At 36.7% G+C, this 19,750-nt stretch overlaps 2 protein-coding genes across 2 annotated transcripts; both read left to right on the top strand.

Moving 5' to 3' along the window:
- Nucleotides 1-1,765: 1,765 nt before the first annotated feature.
- LOC114819600 (uncharacterized) lies at nt 1,766-3,162 on the top strand. The gene is made up of 2 exons (XM_029088811.2): nt 1,766-2,164; nt 2,708-3,162. Exons 1-2 carry the CDS (start codon nt 1,852-1,854, stop codon nt 2,917-2,919), a joined length of 525 nt encoding a protein of 174 aa, XP_028944644.1. The 5' UTR covers nt 1,766-1,851; the 3' UTR covers nt 2,920-3,162.
- Nucleotides 3,163-12,443: 9,281 nt separating this feature from the next.
- Nucleotides 12,444-16,772, top strand: LOC103407568 (calcium-dependent protein kinase 8-like). Its single transcript, XM_008346475.4, has 9 exons — nt 12,444-12,720; nt 12,961-13,560; nt 14,224-14,347; nt 14,486-14,629; nt 14,813-14,965; nt 15,043-15,158; nt 15,285-15,452; nt 15,686-15,916; nt 16,312-16,772. The coding sequence occupies exons 2-9, from the start codon at nt 13,051-13,053 to the stop codon at nt 16,465-16,467; spliced, it is 1,602 nt and encodes a 533-aa protein (XP_008344697.2). The 5' UTR covers nt 12,444-12,720; nt 12,961-13,050; the 3' UTR covers nt 16,468-16,772.
- The last annotated feature ends 2,978 nt before the right edge of the window (nt 16,773-19,750 follow it).

Here is a 19,750-nt window from a genome sequence, read left to right as displayed (position 1 = left end):
GAAACCCTACAATGTATCAACAATCTTTTGCCTGAGACTCTCTTGCTTCCCTTCATATTATTCAAATCCAATTTTTGTGCTGATTTTATTTTGCATGACATTGACATTAAACCCAGATCCATGATAACAATATGTATTGATTGAAATCCTAACTGCAAATTCTTGGTTCGATGCAAATGTGTATCCAAGAATTAGTTCATGGTAAGCAATGTGTACCTAGTAGCGTGAATCGAACATTGGACCTCATTTCATAGAAAATTTGGATTGATGCCTTATTACCATAATTTTTGTACGAAAATCTACGCTCTATGCTACTAAATATACTAAAAGAATCCTATTTGTTAACAAAAAAGGATAAAGTATGTTTGCACTTATTTTAACTAATTAGTACGTATTATGACTAGCTGTAGATATATTATTCTTGGACGATACTTGGATACTCACTAGTGAGTACACTATATACTCACATTTTAATTTGATCAAATCAAAAGATACCACTTTTTTACATTTTAATTTGATCAAATCAAAAGATACCACTTTTTTTTTATTTTTAAAACCCAAAAAAATTAACATGTTCATTATTTTTCAAAACAATAAAACAAGTATGAAAGTATCACTTGAAATTTGAATTTCCATAAAATATGTAAAATTGATCATTGAACTTTCAACCTAGTCCAGAAATTGTCATTATTGAATTAACAATTCGTTAATTATGATCCTTGAATTACAAAATGTGGAGCATTGATCCCTTCTGTTATCTTTCGTCAACTTACTTACATGGGCATACATATATATAGCTAGGTTCCACAAGGACTAATTTTAAAATTTACTCTTTGGAGTAAAGTGTAGAATCAGTCTCTAAATTTTCACCATAGTGTACATTTCACTTTTATTTAGGGCCATTGGTTATCATTGACCCCAACAACTTCAACAACTCTATGTATATTTGTTTGTTTATTGTATGTGATCCCTACCTCATTCTGCTACTTCTATTTTCTTCTATAATATTTGTCTTCTTTTTCTTTGTTTTTTGTGTGCTACTCTATTGTATGCATCATGTGCTCGATGAAATACTTTAGTTGAAAATCCTTGACAGTCTTCAATTACTCCACAATATTCTGCATCCACCATTGACAGGCCTCTACAAATAATAACAGTTGCCGACATATGTTGGCATAGACTTTTGACTTATGTTGACAGGAATTGACAGATGCCTACTAGCTAGGTGATTGACGAAATAGCCCAATAATTTTTTTTTTGTTGATATTAAAACCCTATTATTTAAAAATCTTGGCTACGCGACTCGTTATCCATATAGGCTATCGTTAACATTAAGAGGTTGGAGTGGTTTGTTCTAGTTTGGCCCGTATCGATTTCTATGTTCCAAAACCGAAAAGAGGACGGTGTATACAGATCGGTTCGAGTTTAACTGATTTTGGTCAACTTGATTTTTTTTGCTCGGTTTAGTTTGGACCATATATATAACAGAAACCGTGTCGTGTCAGTTAGTTGATGTTATTCCGGATTCTTTTGTGAGAATTCCGGAGATCCGTTAATCTTATCCGTTCATCATATATCGTGATATCAGAAATTATTTTAAATATTTTTATTTAAAATTAAACACAAATAGTATTTGACAAAAACTGATTTACAATAAACGGATAAGATTTACAAATTTCTAGGATCCTCACCAAAGGGATCCAGAGAGGATCCTGTTGGATAAATAACGTAAGTGATACATCCGAGCCAAACGTACCGTTAACCGTTGTTGGGTTTTATCGAACCTCTTACCGAGTTGTGAAGTGTGGCTGTGGTAGTGTGGCTGTGGTTCCATTTATCTCCTTCAAATCAATGCTTCCTCTGTATTCTCCTTCACTTCACAGTAAACCACCATTATCGCTGCAACCATTTTCTCTCACAAGTTATAAGCTTAAAACACGCATTTCTGAATTGCTAGATTCTGGCGACGGCGTTTGCAGGAAGAAGAACACAAACCCACTTCGTAATTCTTCTTCTTCATCATCTTCCTGTATTGTTTATGCAGTAGAGAACGAGTCACAGCAATTTGAGGTAGACCCAGATAAGGCCAGAGAAGCCCTTAAAAATCTTGACCAGCAACTTCAATCCAGCTCCCAAACTAAATTCCGCCCTCCAAAGGAAAAGGGTACTCTCTCTCTCTCTCTCTCTCTGTGTGACAATCACAAACACTTCGGCTGCAAATGGTGTGTGTTTACTTTTCTGTTCTAGACCATGATTTGGTTTCCTTTTTTTTGGATGTCTGGATGGCCAAGGTAGTGATAGTGATTGTTATCGTGTTCTGTAGGACTCATGTTCCCGCTGTGTACCGATAACAATTTCTCTGTCTCCCTTGTTTGTTTCAGTTTGGCTTTTGCCACTGCGTTTTTAGTGAATTTTTCCATCAACCAAAAAAAGAAAGACGATGATTTACTTCCACCAATCTTATGTTTTGCATTAAGTTGTCCTAATCGCATTGTGAGATTACAATTTTAAGGGAGTTTTATTTTATCGAAACTGCAAAGCTACGGTCTTTCATATGATCTTGCTATTCTGTGAAGCAATTATGTCTGATAGCATTTTCAATTTCATAGGGAGTTAAATTAGGAAATAGAAATGAAACAAAATGATGGAATGTGGATGTTACGGCATGGCATGGTCATTGACTAGAAATTATTTTCACTGGTTGCAGCACCGGATGTGACTTTTTCAAGAGACCGAACAAAAGATGAACATGTTGAGGAATTTTCAGGATCGTTTTTTGCAATCACGGCTGCTGCAGTCTTTGCTTTTACCGTTTTCTATAATGTGTTATTTTACACTGTTATAAAACCATCTATAGATGGACTTGAGGCAGCTCCATCCACGGTTGTTCAAAGAGAAATCCTAAAGGACCAGTTTTGAGCCGCCACCAGAAATTTCTGTTCAAGATGGAAGCGCTCAATCGTCTTTCAGCTAAGCTTATAAACAGGTTCTGGTTTGAATTTGTATGAGAATATGTTCACAAATAGAAGGGGGAAGAATTAGTATGTGCTTGTAATAATGTTAATAGTATGAATGTGCAACAATAATTACTTATTAGTATTACTTAAAGAAGAAAAGGACTCAATGACCATGGCACTAAAACATGCTCTACAATTCTACATATATTGTGAGTACCATGTTGATACTGATTTTTAGACGTGCTTCAATCTACTTCGTCCTCATGTTTGATCATCGAGAAATTTACAATGTCGTCCTCTCCAGGTATGTAAAGCTTATGTGTAATTACATGAACTGATAAAGTTGACAGTTGGTATCATAGCATAGTTTTGTGTGATCAAGACCTGTAAAGGATACCACGATTAAAATCTGCATGTTTCATACGCGTCAATTCTTCCAGTTATGTGAATATATGCATGCAAAGCTAAGTTATCGAATCTTGATCCTATTTTATGCTGCTGCTGTTCATCAATTTATGTGTAATAACAGATTAATATTGTTATAAATCGTTTTCGAATGCTGTGGTGAATGATCTATTGTGATATCATAATTCATTTTTCTTCGTTATAACATATATGCTGCTGTTATAGACATATGTTATTGAATGTTATATTGATTGTTTACTGGTAGACCACGACTTCAATCCAGTTTCTTGAGTTTTACTTGCAGTCCAAGTTATTTTTATGTCTGTATAAAATAGCATGTATGATTTGTGTGTTAAGCATATGATTTGATATTCAATTTATTCATCAATCATGCTTGAAGGAAAAAGAATTTTCTGATCAAAGGTTTTTCGAGAAACGTTGTATTAACAAAAATGGTACAACAAAGCAAAAGTGTAGGAACTACATTTGTGCACCGTCGTAAGAGGTGGAGACGCACAAATCCAAGTAACATATAAAAGAGCAAACAAAAGTGAGCAAGCCAAAGGCTGGGAGTGTCAGTCAAAGGCTTTTCAACAGTCAAGTTAGTAAGCAAAATAAGACTCAAGTAGTGGGCCAGAGAATAAGTATGTCGTACTAGAGATGAACCCTAGAATGGTGTATATATACCAGTCAAGGAGGAGATCTTTTAGGATAGTAGAATCCTTATTAAAGTGGGAGAATGTCAGAGGATAACTAAGGATAGATATTGAATCCTCTTAGGAATGTGATTACTTACGACGCATGCCAATCTTTAAACTATAAGGACTCCAAGATTATAGAAAACATACTAATTCATTGCTGGATTAGGTTTTCGTATTTTGTAGAACAAGCATGGTCAATCTCAACGAAGTCCTTGGACTTCACCCACTGATTTTGGAACAGGATGGTAGTGGCATCGTTGTTCCGTTTACTCAGCTTTGCAACAAAGGTTGTCGAGTCCATGACTAGACTTTGAGGTATGCGTATTTCGACTCACCTTACTCCAAACTTGAAAAATCATGATCCCACAATTGCCCTTAACTATATATGCCATGCCTTTTAGAGTAAGTCAAAATGTGTACCGTTTTAGTTCTTTTGATGCATGGCATCTTGGCTTCAAACCTTGTGAACTTTTTGAATGCTACGATGCACTCGAGTTGTTTTGTATTTAGGCGCATTACCTTGCAAATCGTTCCATCAGTATGGCAATGATGCATGGCATCTCTGTTGCATGTTCACAGAGAATGAGACTTTGTCCATTATTGTGGGACCATGATTTTCCAGGGCCGGAGTAAGCTAATCGTAACATAGTTACCTTATAAGTCCAGTTATGGACTCAATAGCTCTATGCGGTGCTGGTTAACAGAGTATTGATGCCACCATCATCTTCTTCCGGAGTGGTAGACGAATTTCGAGTGACTTCACTAGAATGACCATCCTTGTTCTTCAGGACACGGGATCTGATCTGATATGAAATCAGCTAGATCCTATATAGTCTTGGAGTTCATACAATCTATAAATTAGCATGCATCGCAAGTAATCACAACTCCTAAGAGGGTGCAATATCAACTTTTATATATCCTTTAGGATTTTTACAGCGTAGAACAAGGATTCTACCATGAAAAGGTCTCTCTCCTGACTGGTATAAATACACATGTCTAGGTTTAAGGCAAGAAATAACAAAACAGAATACAAGGCGCTCCCAGCAGGACTCAGGGTGGCAGTAGAACTGCAGGTGAAAGAATTATTAATCCATTGCGATTCGATGCTTATAGTTAACCAAGTCACGGGAGACTTGCTACACATCACCCTGTGATGGGGATTTACTTGAACACAATTAAATTACTGCTCAAAAAATTCGAATTGTATGAAATCCAGCAAATCCTAAGAGGAGAAAATGGCCACGCTGACACTCTAGAAAACATAGCCTTGATCGTCGACTACTCCCTTCTGCGCACAATCCCTTTCAATACCTTAATGTCCCAAGCATCCGCGAACTGAAGCTAGAAGTAATTGCAACCATCGATGACTGAGAGAACTGAATAGATGAAATCATCAACTATATCATAGACATAAAGCTACCTGACAATCACCACTTGGCCAAGAAACTGGTTTAAAAGGCTTCGAGATAAACAATAATCCGCAAAAAACTTTATCAACGTTCCTATTCTAGAGGCAGGCTTGCAATCATAAATGACATCTATTCTGGAATATGTGACAACTATGCTAGAAGAAGATTGCTAGCACAGAAGTGGGTATTGGTTGCGTGATACTATTGGCCTACCATGAGGCAAGATGCTATAGGTTACGCCTAAAATTATGATAAATGTCAAAGATACGCCCCCATGAACCATCAACATGCATAAAAACTTAACACTCTAATAGGATCATGGACTTTCATGCAATAGGGCATCAATTTGATTGGGCTACTAAAAAAAGCACAAGGAAATAGGGAATATATGATAGTGGCATCATATTACTTCTTGAAGTGGATCAAGGCGGAACCTCTGCCGAGAATCACAAGTGTGACTGTCAAACCTTTTGTCTAGAAAAATATCATCTGCCGATTTAAAGTTCCCCATACCATACTCACAAACAATGGGTTGTAGTTTACTAGTTAAGAAGTCACAAATTGGTATAAAGAACTTAGGATCCGTTATCTCACTTCCACTCTAAGATAACACTAGGTAATGGGCAGGGTGAAGCTTTAAACAAGACCATCTTCCAATGTTTAAAGAAAAGAATCGAAAAGAAAAGTAAATAGACAAAAGAGCTGCCCGGGGTCTTATGGCATACCATACAATAGTTCGAAAACACCATTTTCCATAGCTTACGAAGAAAAAGCCGTCATCTTAGTCCAAGTCACCACAATACCGAATATGTATATCAAATAATGGATGACCAATAATCCTCAAGTCAAACCTCGACTTCGCAGAAGAACAACGAGAATACGCTTAGGTCCGACTTGCTGCCTAATAACAACAAATCTGATCGTATTATAATAAAGGCATTAAAATTCAAAGCTTATTAGGACCTGGTCCTAAGAAAAGTCTTTGAAAACACAAAGATACCAAGAGAAGGCAAGCTCGGAGCAAACTGAGAAGGAAAATATAAAATCGTCGGAGTATAAAGCAAAATAACTTACAACCTGCATCGCATGGATGGAACTCCAATCACAAAAGAGTCGAACATTACCCAGCTTAAGTTGTACTACCATAGACACACATATCTGAACTACACGCGGTTTGATTCTTTTTCCGGGATATGTAGGTCGTCCGTTCCAGACTCAATCGGAATTTTGCCGTCTGCGTGAAGATAAGTCCATGGAGAACTCATCTCTTTAACGCCCTGCCATATATTGTTCGTCAAAGATGATCACTAATGTAATATTTATATTACATCATCTTTTCCTAGAACTACACCAGTGATTTGATTCTCATTTCTGGAGATATATAAGCATTCATTTCCGAACTCAATCACACCCCTTTGTTAAACAATCATATTTCCTTTATCAATAAAGAAATTATGAAGTTTGTTTATCTTATGTTCAAAGTTTGTGTCTTTCTTTTTTGGGTGATGAATGGAATACCTCAATCACTTGGGCAAAACATAAACTTTGAAAACTTCTCATGATTGCAAGTCTAAAAAATTCAAAGTAACACTGTTAGAGTAGTCTCTTTTAGCCAATTTCGTATTGTTCAGTTAGCAGCTTGGGAAATTCAAGTCGTAATAAGCACGATTATGATTGGCAGGCTACGTGCATGTACACATGGTGCCTTAACTCGGATGTTTAGTGTGCCATAAAGATTGTGGGTTATAACATTTAAACCCGGGCTGTACGCCATTGAATGAATAGTTGAAAGGCTGATCTAGAAATCATCCGAGGGTGGTTTTAAAATCCAACCATGTGTTTAGTAGGTCCGAAAAGGGCATTTATAGTAGGCAATCCCCAAGATGAATTTGATTCCAATAGAGCTCCGATACATAAAAAATTCTTTAGCTAAGTTAGCTAAGGTACTCCAATCGGCAACGTGTGCATATCACCATGGATATCGCTGATGGCCACTCTTTGCAAAGTGTGCCCACGCGATACTCATCATCATTACGATCTTTGTGGCATGATGCTCAAGACTGCATATCTGAATCCAAAATGTCTCCACTACTCCACAAAGAATCAGATTACCATTAGAAAAAAAGAAAACCAAACTATACGTAGTCTAGCTTATTCTGAAATGCATGGTCTTTAGATAACTATCCATCCTCAAACGGAACAAATGCTTTTTAGATACATAGTTAGGGCCATTATAAGACCATGATTTTCTAGAGCCAAAGTAAGGTTGATCAGAATACAGTTACCTAAGAAGTCTGGTTATAGACTTAACAGCTTTGAGTGAAGCTGGATTAATGGAACAATTGTGCCACCATCATTATGTTTCAAAGCAACAATTGAAGTTTGAGCGACTTTGCTGGAATGACCATGCTTATTTTGCAGGGATTTGATTCGGTCTGAAATCAGCCAGATCCTCTATAAGTCTAGGAGTTCTTACAACCTAGGAATTGACGTGGGCAACAAGGAATCACAACTCCTAAGAGGGTACAATATCTACTTCTAGATATCTTCTAAGATTCTCCCATCTTATAATAAGGTATCTATCCTAAAAGGGTCTCTTTCCTGACTAGTATAAATACACTTGTTTAGGGTTCAACTCTGGTAATGTAATCAGCTTGCCCACCATTAGAGTCTCATATTTTCTTACTAATTTGACCATCGAATAGCCTTTGGTTGGCACACTATTTCCCCAGTCTTAGGCTTGCTCATGGTTGTTTGCTGTATTACAGGTTACTCGGATTCGTGCTTTCACCATCCATGGTGGTGCACGAAATTGGTTCTAACAGCTACTTTCCCAATTAACTTCAATCGTTGGATTTGTTGATCTTGAGGTGTAACGATCCGAATTCAATGGTGAGATTCTCCTTCAAATATCTCCAGATCTCTTCTTTGGCCTCCTAAAAAAATTCCCAAGTTATTACTTCTGTTCAAGAAAAAACAATGGTCTAATTTATTAAAAATTAGGTGGCTTCGGTTCATGGGATCGAGGGTTACCCGTTGGTGATGGTGGCGATGATTGATTTGCCAGAAAGCAGCATGAATCATCGTCAGAAATTTTCTACAAAACTAGGTCACAAAACTCGAAAGGGTCAAACACACAGGTTACCATTCTGTAACAGGTAAGTGTCTCCAATAATTTTGGGGCCTTCTATTTATAGAAGGTCCAAATGGCCGAATTACCTCTGACTTTGCTCACATATTTGTCTTTTGTTACAACTGAATTTCACGAACGGTTTTTGCCTACACATTTCTTGGATTGAGCTCTATCAGAAAAATACTAAGAGGGACCTAGAAAGGTCTGTGTGGAACCAGGATTTTCTAAGGCCAAGGTAAGGCTAATCGGAATGGTCATTTCACATCCTTCGGGAATAAAAATATTATTTTAAGATACAGGTTATATCACATCCCCACTTCTCATTATGGCAAGCCTTTCAAAAGTTAATCCAGATTTAACCACGTATATACACTTTATTCTATCCCCGAACCCAGATAGTGGGGTAGCATGGAACTCATAGACTTTAGCTTTTTTCGGAGTGAGATTTCATAGGCTTAACAACTTCATTTTTTATCCTTTGAAAGAGATAGCTTGATAACAAACTTTCTAGAAGTCGCAGAACTCCCAAAACATCAGAGGAAGTCTTTGATTTCTTCTCAATTGAAGGTCCAGCAAACTGGCCAACGTACCAATAAGGCCCTGGGCCTCTTTTGAGACTCCAGCCATGTCGACCTTCTATTATTTCCCTCTCAGCCGCACCGACTCCTGCTCTACCACTCTAGTCGCATTAATTTAGGTATGCGGCTCCTAGCCGCATCCTAATGCTCTACGCACTTAGCCTAATAAGCTATATTAGCAGCCTACTTAGTAAGCCCAGCCCGTACTGGCGCTAACATCTACTCTGGACAGGCCTTGCAACCCACTGATACACTACACCTCAGTTGCCTTGCGGCAACAGCATGAAAGAGAAGAACAATTTTTTTACCTTTTGGTGAGACAACAACGACAAAGAAGGTGACAATCAAGTCTTCACGAGGCAAGCAAAGAAGAAAACTGGGGGAATGGGCACATTTTCCTCTGGTTTTCTCTCTTTCTTGTTTGGAAAATAGTTGTTCTTTAGCTTTATTTAATCTTCCGCTTAAGGTAGAGTTAAATAATATATAGGTAGTTTGACCCCATCTCCTAAAAGACTTTCACTACAAGTTAGATCTCATAATCCAATGCAGTTGATGATCCATTTTTGGCTAACCCACTCAACTTGAAATTTCTACACCTCTTGCACATCCCTACAACAACATAGCATGTGTGGGGGCCTTTATAGAGAAACAAATAGTTTGAAAAATCCTAGAGTTGACACATGGACTTTTATCCACAAGAAATGAGAATGCCCTCATTAAAATGGCGAGGCTCAGATCAGTTCCACGAGCAGTACAACCACTAAGAAGACCTGAGCTATTGACTACAACTGCTCCAAGCTCCTTTGCTCATGGTAAGGAGAAAATTCAAGGAAATTAAAGATGGAATTGATAACCAAATCCTATCTTTAAAGCATTCCTTATTGAAAATCAACTTAATTAGGTAAGGAATCACAATCAAATCCAATCAAGGATACTACAAGATAATCCCACAATATTATTTCATTTATAATATATTTGGGATAATTCTCTCCTCTATCCAATGGATGACACAACTTGGCTAACTACATGACGATACATGGCGTGGAAAACCCTAGACATATGGCTGGCCGTATGCTCTATAAATACATCATTCTACACCAAATTATGGTAAGCTTTGTATACGCAATTAAGCCCTAAACTCTCTCTTTTCAGAAGAATTGACTTAGGCATTGGAGATCCATTGGTAAACCTCCACCCAACCTTTGTAGATGCGTGGCTTTGGTCTTTGATTAAAAGTGTTTAATTGCTTTGTAGGAACAAATTCATCAAGACTGAAGACATCTGCTACCTAAACAACATCTTCAAATATTTTTTTAATTGATTATTAAATTCATTTTATAATTTATTATCAATTTTGTTTTAGAATATTTTTATTATTGTTAATGTAATAAAATAATAGTTTAATTTAACATATCAGGTAAAGAGAAAAACTTTAAATGATGTCAAAGTGCCACATAGGTTCAAATTTAAATTTTATGTTAAAAATTTGACATCTCTTTTAACACTTTTATAACCTATGTCCCTTACTTGCCCCTTAAAGCTTGTTATTTTAGACAAAAGTTCTAACAGCGTTACAAAAGAGTGCCTTTACTTCACACCAATGTTCTAAAAATCGGCCTAGGCGCTAGATGGCAAAACCCCAACTCGATTTCAACCAAAACAGTCACTTAAGGTGGAGAGGATTTACTGGCCGCCTAGGCGCTCGCTAGGTGGTTTAGGTGGCACTAGGCACCACTCCAGGTGGTTGCAAATCCCACACTCGATGCAACTCTGAATCTGCAACTTCTAGTCTCGTACGTAGCAGTAGAGCCTCGGTGAGCTTCTGTAGCTTTGCCATCTATGAGAAGATGAGGGAAGAGAGAGAAGAAGAGGCAATTTGACATTTCAACCATGGTGGCACGAGCTACAATTTCACTTTGTGATTCTAAAAGGGCGAAGTAAGAAGAAGAACCGAAAAGATTTAATGGGAAGGGTATTTTACTTTACTTGGGCTCTACCTTGGGTAATGTGAGAGGTGGAGTGCATGGGTCAATGGATTTTAATTATCAAATCACCCACTACATGGGCTTTTATCTTTTTAAAAGTTTGGATATATATTCATATAATGTATAATAAACTCATATAAAACCTTTATATATATATATATATATATATATATTAGTGTTATATGAATAATTTGGATAATGGTTTTTTTTTCATAGGCCATCATATTGTGTACATAAAAAATAATTAATTATATTAATATTATATATAAAAAAATTATTTAAATTTGCCTAGTCCGCCTAGGTCTAGGTGCTAGGCCCTAGCTCGCCACCCAACCAGCGCCTAACATTTTTTAGAACCATGCTTCATACTGTGACAAGTCAGAGACCAATACTAAAACATTTTAGCTTCAAGACCAAACTGTGACAAGTCAGAGACCAATACTAAAACATTTTAGTTCAAGACCAAAGCTCTAATTGAGCCAAAGTACATGAACTAATACTCTAATTTTCTCACGTATTTATACCCTTTTGTTAATTTGAATTAATAAAGAAATAACATATATATAAATTTTCAACATTATCAAGCAATAGATTGACCACCACTAGCTCAAGGAAAATGGGGTCATAATCTTTTTTTTTTTTCAAAAGAAATTGTTATTGGCACTCTAAATTCTCATTATACACTATAAACCTTTTATATTTAGAAAAAAAAAAAACTTTTGAGGAGTGTACAATGATATTTTTGTTGTTCCAATAATAGTTCCATTTCAAAATTTGTTAGATATGTAGTATTTTATAGTAAATATTTTTGGGAGGTGGTTTTTAGGTTTTTAGAATCCACAACCAACTTTAGTTGAACTGTTGGGTAAAACTCAACTATTAAAACTAAAACTAAAAATTATTTTACTTTCAATAAATAGCAAAAATTACTTTTATTTTATATATGAAAAAAATAACTCTTTTTAAATAAAAAATAACTTCTTTTTACATTCTTTTCCTCTTGTCACATTTTATGTCATTATACTGAAGAAAAAAAAAAAACTATTTATGGATAAAACAACAAATATTTGATGGAAAATTGTGGATAATTGATCCAACGGTAACAAGGCGTGAAAACTACCAAAATTGAAAACAAAAAAGAGTCTGTGACTTGTAACTTTGCAAGGTTGAGCTGGATATTTTGGGCAGAGGAGAAAATAAAAAGAAAAGGGAGGAAAGAAAAAAGAAAAAAAAAAAGATGAGGTTTGCTTTGATGGTTGACTCCCAAAAAAAATCAAAATTTTGGATTTAAAGAGAAAAAGAAAAAGAAGAGAGAAGGAAAAATAGAGGATTTTAAGAGAGAGAAACAAAAGCCTCTGTCAAAGAGCTTTGACTCTCTCTCTCTCTTTCTTTCTTTGCAAATCCATGGCATTTTCACACCTTCTCATTTCACATTCCTCTTCACCTTCCTAAATCTTTGATTTATTGCATTAACTAGGCTTAGGTGATAATTTACCTTCATATCTCATCTAGGTCTCCTTCAAATTCCCCAAAATTCGAAAAAAAACCACAGGTGGGTTTTGTTCTTCTCTTACATTTTTTGATCTTTTGATTGTTTTTGTTTTGTTTTGTGTTTTTATATTTAGATTTATTGGAGAATCATGGATTTTTTTATTTGTTTTTGCATGAATATCCCACATTTCTAAATATGGTTTCTGCCAAATCTAAAAATCTTTAAGCTGGAAATGTTATGGAACTCAAATGTTGGATTTGTCATTAATTTTCTCTGATTTCTTTCTAATTTCCCCTTCAGATTTTGATTTATCGACCTTTCTGCTCAATTGGGTCCTCAAGAAATCTCAAGAAAGGCTAGAAATTGTGAAACTTTCGAGGCTTGGATTTCATGGGAAATTGTTGTGTAACTCTCGGCACATCAGGCCAGAACAAGCAGAAGAAAAACAACAAGAAGACAAACCCATTTGCAACAGATTTTGGTGGCATTAATGGAAAAGATGGTGATGGGAAACTGTGTGTCTTGAAAGACCCTACAGGTCGAGACATTTCGACCCAATATGACCTGGGACGCGAGCTTGGCCGAGGCGAATTCGGAGTAACATATCTGTGCACAGAGGCATCCTCAAACGAAAAGTTTGCTTGCAAATCAATATCGAAGAAGAAGCTGAGGACTGCAGTGGATATTGAGGATGTGAGGAGGGAAGTTGAGATAATGCGGCATTTGCCTCCACACCCAAATATTGTGACATTGAAGGACACTTATGAGGATGATGATGCGATTCACATTGTGATGGAGTTGTGCGAGGGTGGTGAGTTGTTCGACCGCATTGTTGCTCGGGGTCATTACACAGAACGGGCCGCTGCAGGCGTAATGAGGACGATTGTTGAAGTTGTCCAGGTTGAGTTTTGTTATGGTTCTGTTGTGTGTTTTATAATTGGTATGGTTTTGAAATTTGATAATTTTGTTCTTACATTAGATTTGATCTAACATAAGATGATATGGCTTATGTTTATGGTGTTGGCTGAATGGTGTCATTTGTTATATTCTTGCTTAGGGTAAATGTGATTCGTATAACATTTTGTTTTTGCTGACACCGTTAGATTATGAACTTTAAATGTAAATGGAGAACCATATGGTGAGTTGAATGTCCTCCATTCCCTTATTGGATATTCTCTAGTCGTGTTGCTATGTATCCTGCTAATTGGGTTGAATTTCTTGTTATTTGATGTTAAAAGTAAATATTACTATGCGGACAATATGGTGTCTTCATTTTTAGTTTTCCTTGTTTGTCGTGTTTTATTGGCTTATATGTTCTTTTAGGTGATAACTGGTGCTTCATTTTTTAGTTTTCCTTGTTTGTTATGTTTTATTGGCTTATATGTTCTTTTAGGTAATATGTTGGCTACGTTTGAATCTTGAGCCTTTGGATACAATAATATTCTATGCACTGAAGATACTTTTCTATACATATACATATAGTTGATTGTATGATAATGTCTCTTTTCTTCTGTGGTTATGTTAGTGTGAAAGATTCTAATTTGTGTGCACTTTACGTTGCAGATGTGTCATAAACACGGAGTAATGCATCGGGATCTTAAACCAGAGAACTTCTTATTTGCAAATAAGAAGGAAACGGCCTCTTTGAAATCAATAGATTTTGGATTGTCTGTGTTCTTCAAACCTGGTATTGCACTACTTTTCAACATTGCCTGGTTAATATTTTTTTCTCCACTCTTAAAGTCCATGTTTTAGCATGATTACATCATCTCTGTTTTTACCTTATGACAAAACAAGTGTAGCTAAAGGTTGCCATATTCTACAGGTGAGCAATTTAATGAGATAGTGGGAAGTCCATATTACATGGCTCCAGAGGTTCTGAAGCGCAACTATGGACCTGAGGTTGACATCTGGAGTGCTGGGGTTATCCTATATATTTTACTTTGTGGCGTTCCACCTTTCTGGGCAGGTCTGTGTTTCTTGTCCACTGTTTCTATTTTGATTCTTTACAACTTCTACACGAGTTGGAATGCTTCTGCTTATCAAAGATCTGTGATTTGTATCAACTTGAACAGAGTGCGCCTGCTTGTGTATTTCCTTGCTTAATTTATTAGTTTTTCCTTCTCATAGTTTTCAAATAATTTCACTGTAGAAACTGAACAAGGGGTAGCCCAAGCAATTATTCGATCCGTCATTGACTTCAAGAGGGACCCCTGGCCTAGAGTGTCAGATAATGCAAAGGACCTCGTGAAGAAAATGCTAAATCCTGATCCAAAGAAGCGGTTAACAGCTCAGGAAGTGCTTGGTAGTAATTTGATATCTTATATTTTCCAAAGTTTTATTGCTTTACATGACATGTTAATCCTTTTTTTTTTCTTGTAGATCATCATTGGATTCAAAATGCCAAGAAGGCCCCAAATGTCCCACTTGGTGAGACTGTGAGAGCAAGGTTGAAGCAATTTTCTGTAATGAACAAGCTGAAGAAAAGAGCTCTAGGGGTAATGTTTTGAAATTATTTATTGGGATTCCATAGTTATTGAAGGAATTTATGTTGAGCAACTTGTATGTTGTGTTAAAGTTAACCATATATTCAATGTTTGAACCCTTGACCATTTCATGCATAGGTCATAGCTGACCATTTGTCAGTTGAGGAAGTTGCTGGCATAAAAGAGGCTTTTCAAATGATGGATGCTGGCAACAAGGGCAAGGTAACCATAGAAGAGCTACGAAGTGGGATACAACAGCTGGGGCAAAATATTCCTGATCCAGATCTTCAAATACTAATGGAAGCGGTAAGTATTAATTTGTGCTTCGCCAACTTGCCTTCTTACTTTTAACCTAGGGTTGCATAATAATGTGTCTTACTTTGCATCATGTTAAATCTCAAGAAGCAAACTAAAAATAAGAAATTTTGGAAAAGAGAAAAGAAAACTTTTTACAAGAGAAAGAGACAGGGGAACGGTCCTACATGTTAGTTTCTTTTGGGGACTTTATGAAGTAACTAATTGATTTCTGATTGCTACAGGCTGATGTCGATGGGGATGGAGCTCTCAACTATGGAGAGTTTGTTGCTGTTACGGTTCACCTTAAAAGAATGGCAAATGACGAGCATCTGCATAAAGCCTTTTCATTCTTCGACCAAAACCAAAGTGGTTACATAGAAATTGAAGAATTAAGAAATGCTTTAACTGATGATGTTGACACAGGTGGTGAGGAAGTCATCCATGCAATTATGCATGACGTAGACACAGATAAGGTTAGAAAAACAGTTTTGATACAATTAACAAAAAGCTTTATCCTTCATCCAAAACGTTTTATTCCAGCTTACATGGTTAAAAGGCCCTACTTTTAAACCTTCAAGCCTTCCCCTAATAATTAACCTTGCCATGTATTGGTTGTTGCCTTTAGGTTCTTTTTTTTGTCAAGAAAATTGTAGTTTTTAGTTGGTCTTTATGCGGAAAATACTTATCCTAAGAACAAAGTCAATACACTAGTTAAGATGCCTTCATTTTGTAAGAGTACTTTTTTATTACTTTTGTTATGTGCATGTATCAATATTTGTAATCAAGTTATGTGTGAATATCATTAACTAGTAGTGTGTGCATCAACGATAACATAAACTACAACCATTCTTGTATGGCTGTCTTGCAGGATGGGCGCATCAGTTACGAGGAGTTTGCTGCTATGATGAAGGCTGGTACAGATTGGAGAAAAGCATCCAGGCAATATTCACGGGAAAGATTCAACAGCATAAGCTTGAAGTTGATGAGAGAAGGGTCTTTACAGTTAGCCAATGAGGGTAGATGAACCTACATTCTTTTTTTCTTTTTTGAAACAACATTATTTGAAATTAAATGATGTTTACAAAGATGAAAATTCCTTTGTTGGTGGGCTTATGAATTCACTTCTTTTTATCCCCCATTGTTTTTCTTTTTTCTTAAAGAAAACTTGTAACTTGAAGGTTCGGAGTGAGGGTCGTAGCGTCTTTTACAATAGCTATGATTAGGAGTTGTAAATATGTCAATTCAAAGGCCTTTTCCACTATAATCTCCCTCAACTTACGGTGGAACTTTATTTTTAAACAGGGAAAGACCAAGTTTGATTTGTTTTAATTTTTGTAAAAGCTAGTTATTATTGGCTTAATTTGATTAGTTTATAATGGTTGTGAAAATTGAATTGTAGCATGATGACCAAAACTTAGCTACCAGTGTGTTTTGAATGGGTTCTACCAACCCTCGTTGTCCATCAAATCTTCATTGACGACCACGGTTGACGGCTTTACATACTATTTCTAATCACATCTTCAAGAGAAGCCAAGTTAGGTGCACAAAAGCTAAACCCTGAACCCAGCTTTGGGTATACAAGTCTGCAACTGTGTTAGATTCCATGAAAAGCCAGTGAATAGGGAGGGAAAGATGGACAAGGGAAAGGTGGAATTGCTCTCTATTCTTTATTGGGGATTCTTTGCATTTGTCAAAAATGTTTGTACTTTGTTAAAATGTGATGACCAAAAACTCTGGATTATAGAATACTTTGAAGTATAATAGAATTTTCGAGCATTTTGACAAGCGGAAATCATTGTTTGGGAACCTTGGGAAATGAGAAAATAAGTCATTAGGAGGACTAGACATATGATGACATGAGGTTTCCAAGTATGATGGTTTTGGAACTTCATCAGCAAGAAGGTGTTGTACCAAAATGTTTTCATTTTGTTTTGAGGAACAAAAGAAAGAAAATATTACATTATTATAAACCCCCCAAATGGGAATTGACTTCTCTTATAATAACTAGGTTTGTTTTTCTATTGTTTATCCTTTTCCTTTATTTTATTTTGTGTAAGACATATTAGGGGTTATGAATACAATGTCTAGTAAAGTTTAGGGTCTTATGGTGGAGAAATTCTAAGGTCCAACTGCCAAGTGCCGAACCACGTGTCTTTAAAGGTCAAGTGACAAAAATACCCTTTATTTCACTTTTCTTAATTTTGAGGCCCACACTTATCCTTTTTTGGTCTTATTTTCTCTCACACTTATCTCGATGCGGGTTCTCTACACAAGAATGTCTTCTCATGGTAATTACTTTATGGTTGAATTATGATTTTAGTACTGAAGGCTTAGGGTTTAATTCACATCCTAATTCTGAGATACGTACATACAAATGGTGACACCAGAACGTAGCATTAAACTAAAAAATCCACTAGATAGTACTAAAACTAAGCACGAAAGAGAATAAAAGATATGGCCAAGTGGATCCACTTTCACAAATAAACAAGGTCACAATGTGTTAACCCACTAAATGAGTTCCTCACACAAAAGCATGCCTTTAGGCCAAAGTGATTAAGTATAGGCCTGACAATTTTGTAAACACGGAAATTCCTGAAACGAACGAGACAAGAACACGTGTACAAAATAATATTTGTATTAATGATTTAGGGGTTACAATCTCTCTCAAATTTGATCATCTGATTCGATCTCCGTAAGGTGTTGATTTGTGGATGTGCGATTGATCCAAGGGCCGTCAAGGCTTGATCTTGGATGAACGGTCGAAAGTTTTCTTCAAGGGCCGTTGGGGCTTAATCTTGAAGGTTGAGGGAAGTTTCTTCAAGGGCATTTGGGCTTGATCTTGAAGGTTGATGGATGAACGGATCTTCAAGGCTTTTGGGCTTGATTTTGAAGAATTGTTGATGAACAGATCTTCAAGGGCCTTTGGGGCTTGATCTTGATGAACAGTTGATGAATGGATCTTCAAGGGCTTTTGGGCTTTATCTTGAAGAACGGTTGGATATGTGGATTTGTTGATGCTGTTGATCCAAAGGGCCGTTGGGGGCTTGATCTTAGGATGAACGGATGATGAACGATGAACGCTTTCTTCAAGGGCCGTCGGGGCTTGATCTTGAAGGTTGGGTTGACGAAGAATGAAGAGAGCTTTCTTGACCTTCAGGATTTGCTTGGGAGCTTTGGAGTTTCAAAGCTTCAAGGTTTTGGTGTGAGGTGAATTGGTTATGAATTGGTTTTTTTTTAAATGAATGAAATTGGCTTCTATTTATAGAATTCCAAAACTTGATTTTTGGGATTAAATAATCAGATGAAATAAATCATTTCTGCCGGACGTTGACACGTGTCCTGTTTGATGACTTTTCCGACTTATTTCGATTTTTTGTTTAGACACACGCTACGTGTAAAATTTATGTAATACATGAGTGTTGAAACTTTGATTTATCGGTCAACATTTATTTACCGAAATTTCGATGTCTACAAATGCCCCCACTTCAAGGCGCTTTGTATACATGTGCTTGTCACGTGTAGGAGATGCGTTTTGAAGTCCCTTATTGTAGATGTTGATCCAAGGGCCATCAAGACTTGATCTTGAAATGGATTGGAAGTTTCTTCAAGGGCCGCTGAGGCTTGATCTTGAATTGGGCTGAAGATTTCTTCAAGGGCCCTTGAGGCTTGTTCTTGAACTTTTGTTTGAAATTTCTTCAAGGGCAGTCGAGGCTTGTTCTTGAAGGTTGAAATTGGACCACAAGGAGCTTCACGTGGTAGATGATCTTTGGCTTTGGTAGTGGATGAATCGGCACGTATTTTGTTGCGCTTGTTGACTTTCCACAACTTTGATCTTGAACTGGGTTGGAGGATCTTTTGGCTTCCTCCGATTGTTGACTTTCCACAGCTTCTTTTGAACTGGGTTTGGAATTCTGAGCGAGGGATATAAGAGTTCCTTGGTTTCAAATCAGACTCATTCTGCTGGGTTGATTTGAATGTGCAGTCTACATTATTCTCTGCTTGTTTCTTCTGCACGGCAGGCAGACACGAGGTAGAAGTGATGGTCTGTTTCCTTTTTCAATCTTTCTAAGTGCCGACCATTTGCTTTCTTTCTCCTTGTCCCTAGCTGAGGATGAATTAGCACATTGTCTCCATATGCTTCGAGGTATCATTTTCACTTCCCTTAACTGTTCCCCAGGCAGATGTGGTAGACGAAGAGAAAGCATAAGATGTTGAAGATGAGTACTCGAGAGCACGGCTAGGTAAGCAATCAGGAAGGGGTTCCAGGCAGTCGGTTCCAGATTGGAAGATTGATACCAAGTGCTGGC

Source organism: Malus domestica, chromosome 11 (assembly GCF_042453785.1).
Source record: "Malus domestica chromosome 11, GDT2T_hap1".
In the NCBI taxonomy this organism is placed as follows: Eukaryota; Viridiplantae; Streptophyta; class Magnoliopsida; order Rosales; family Rosaceae; genus Malus; species Malus domestica.
The sequence above is the reverse complement of the archived record's forward strand: the minus strand, read 5'-3'. Positions and strand labels throughout refer to the sequence as shown.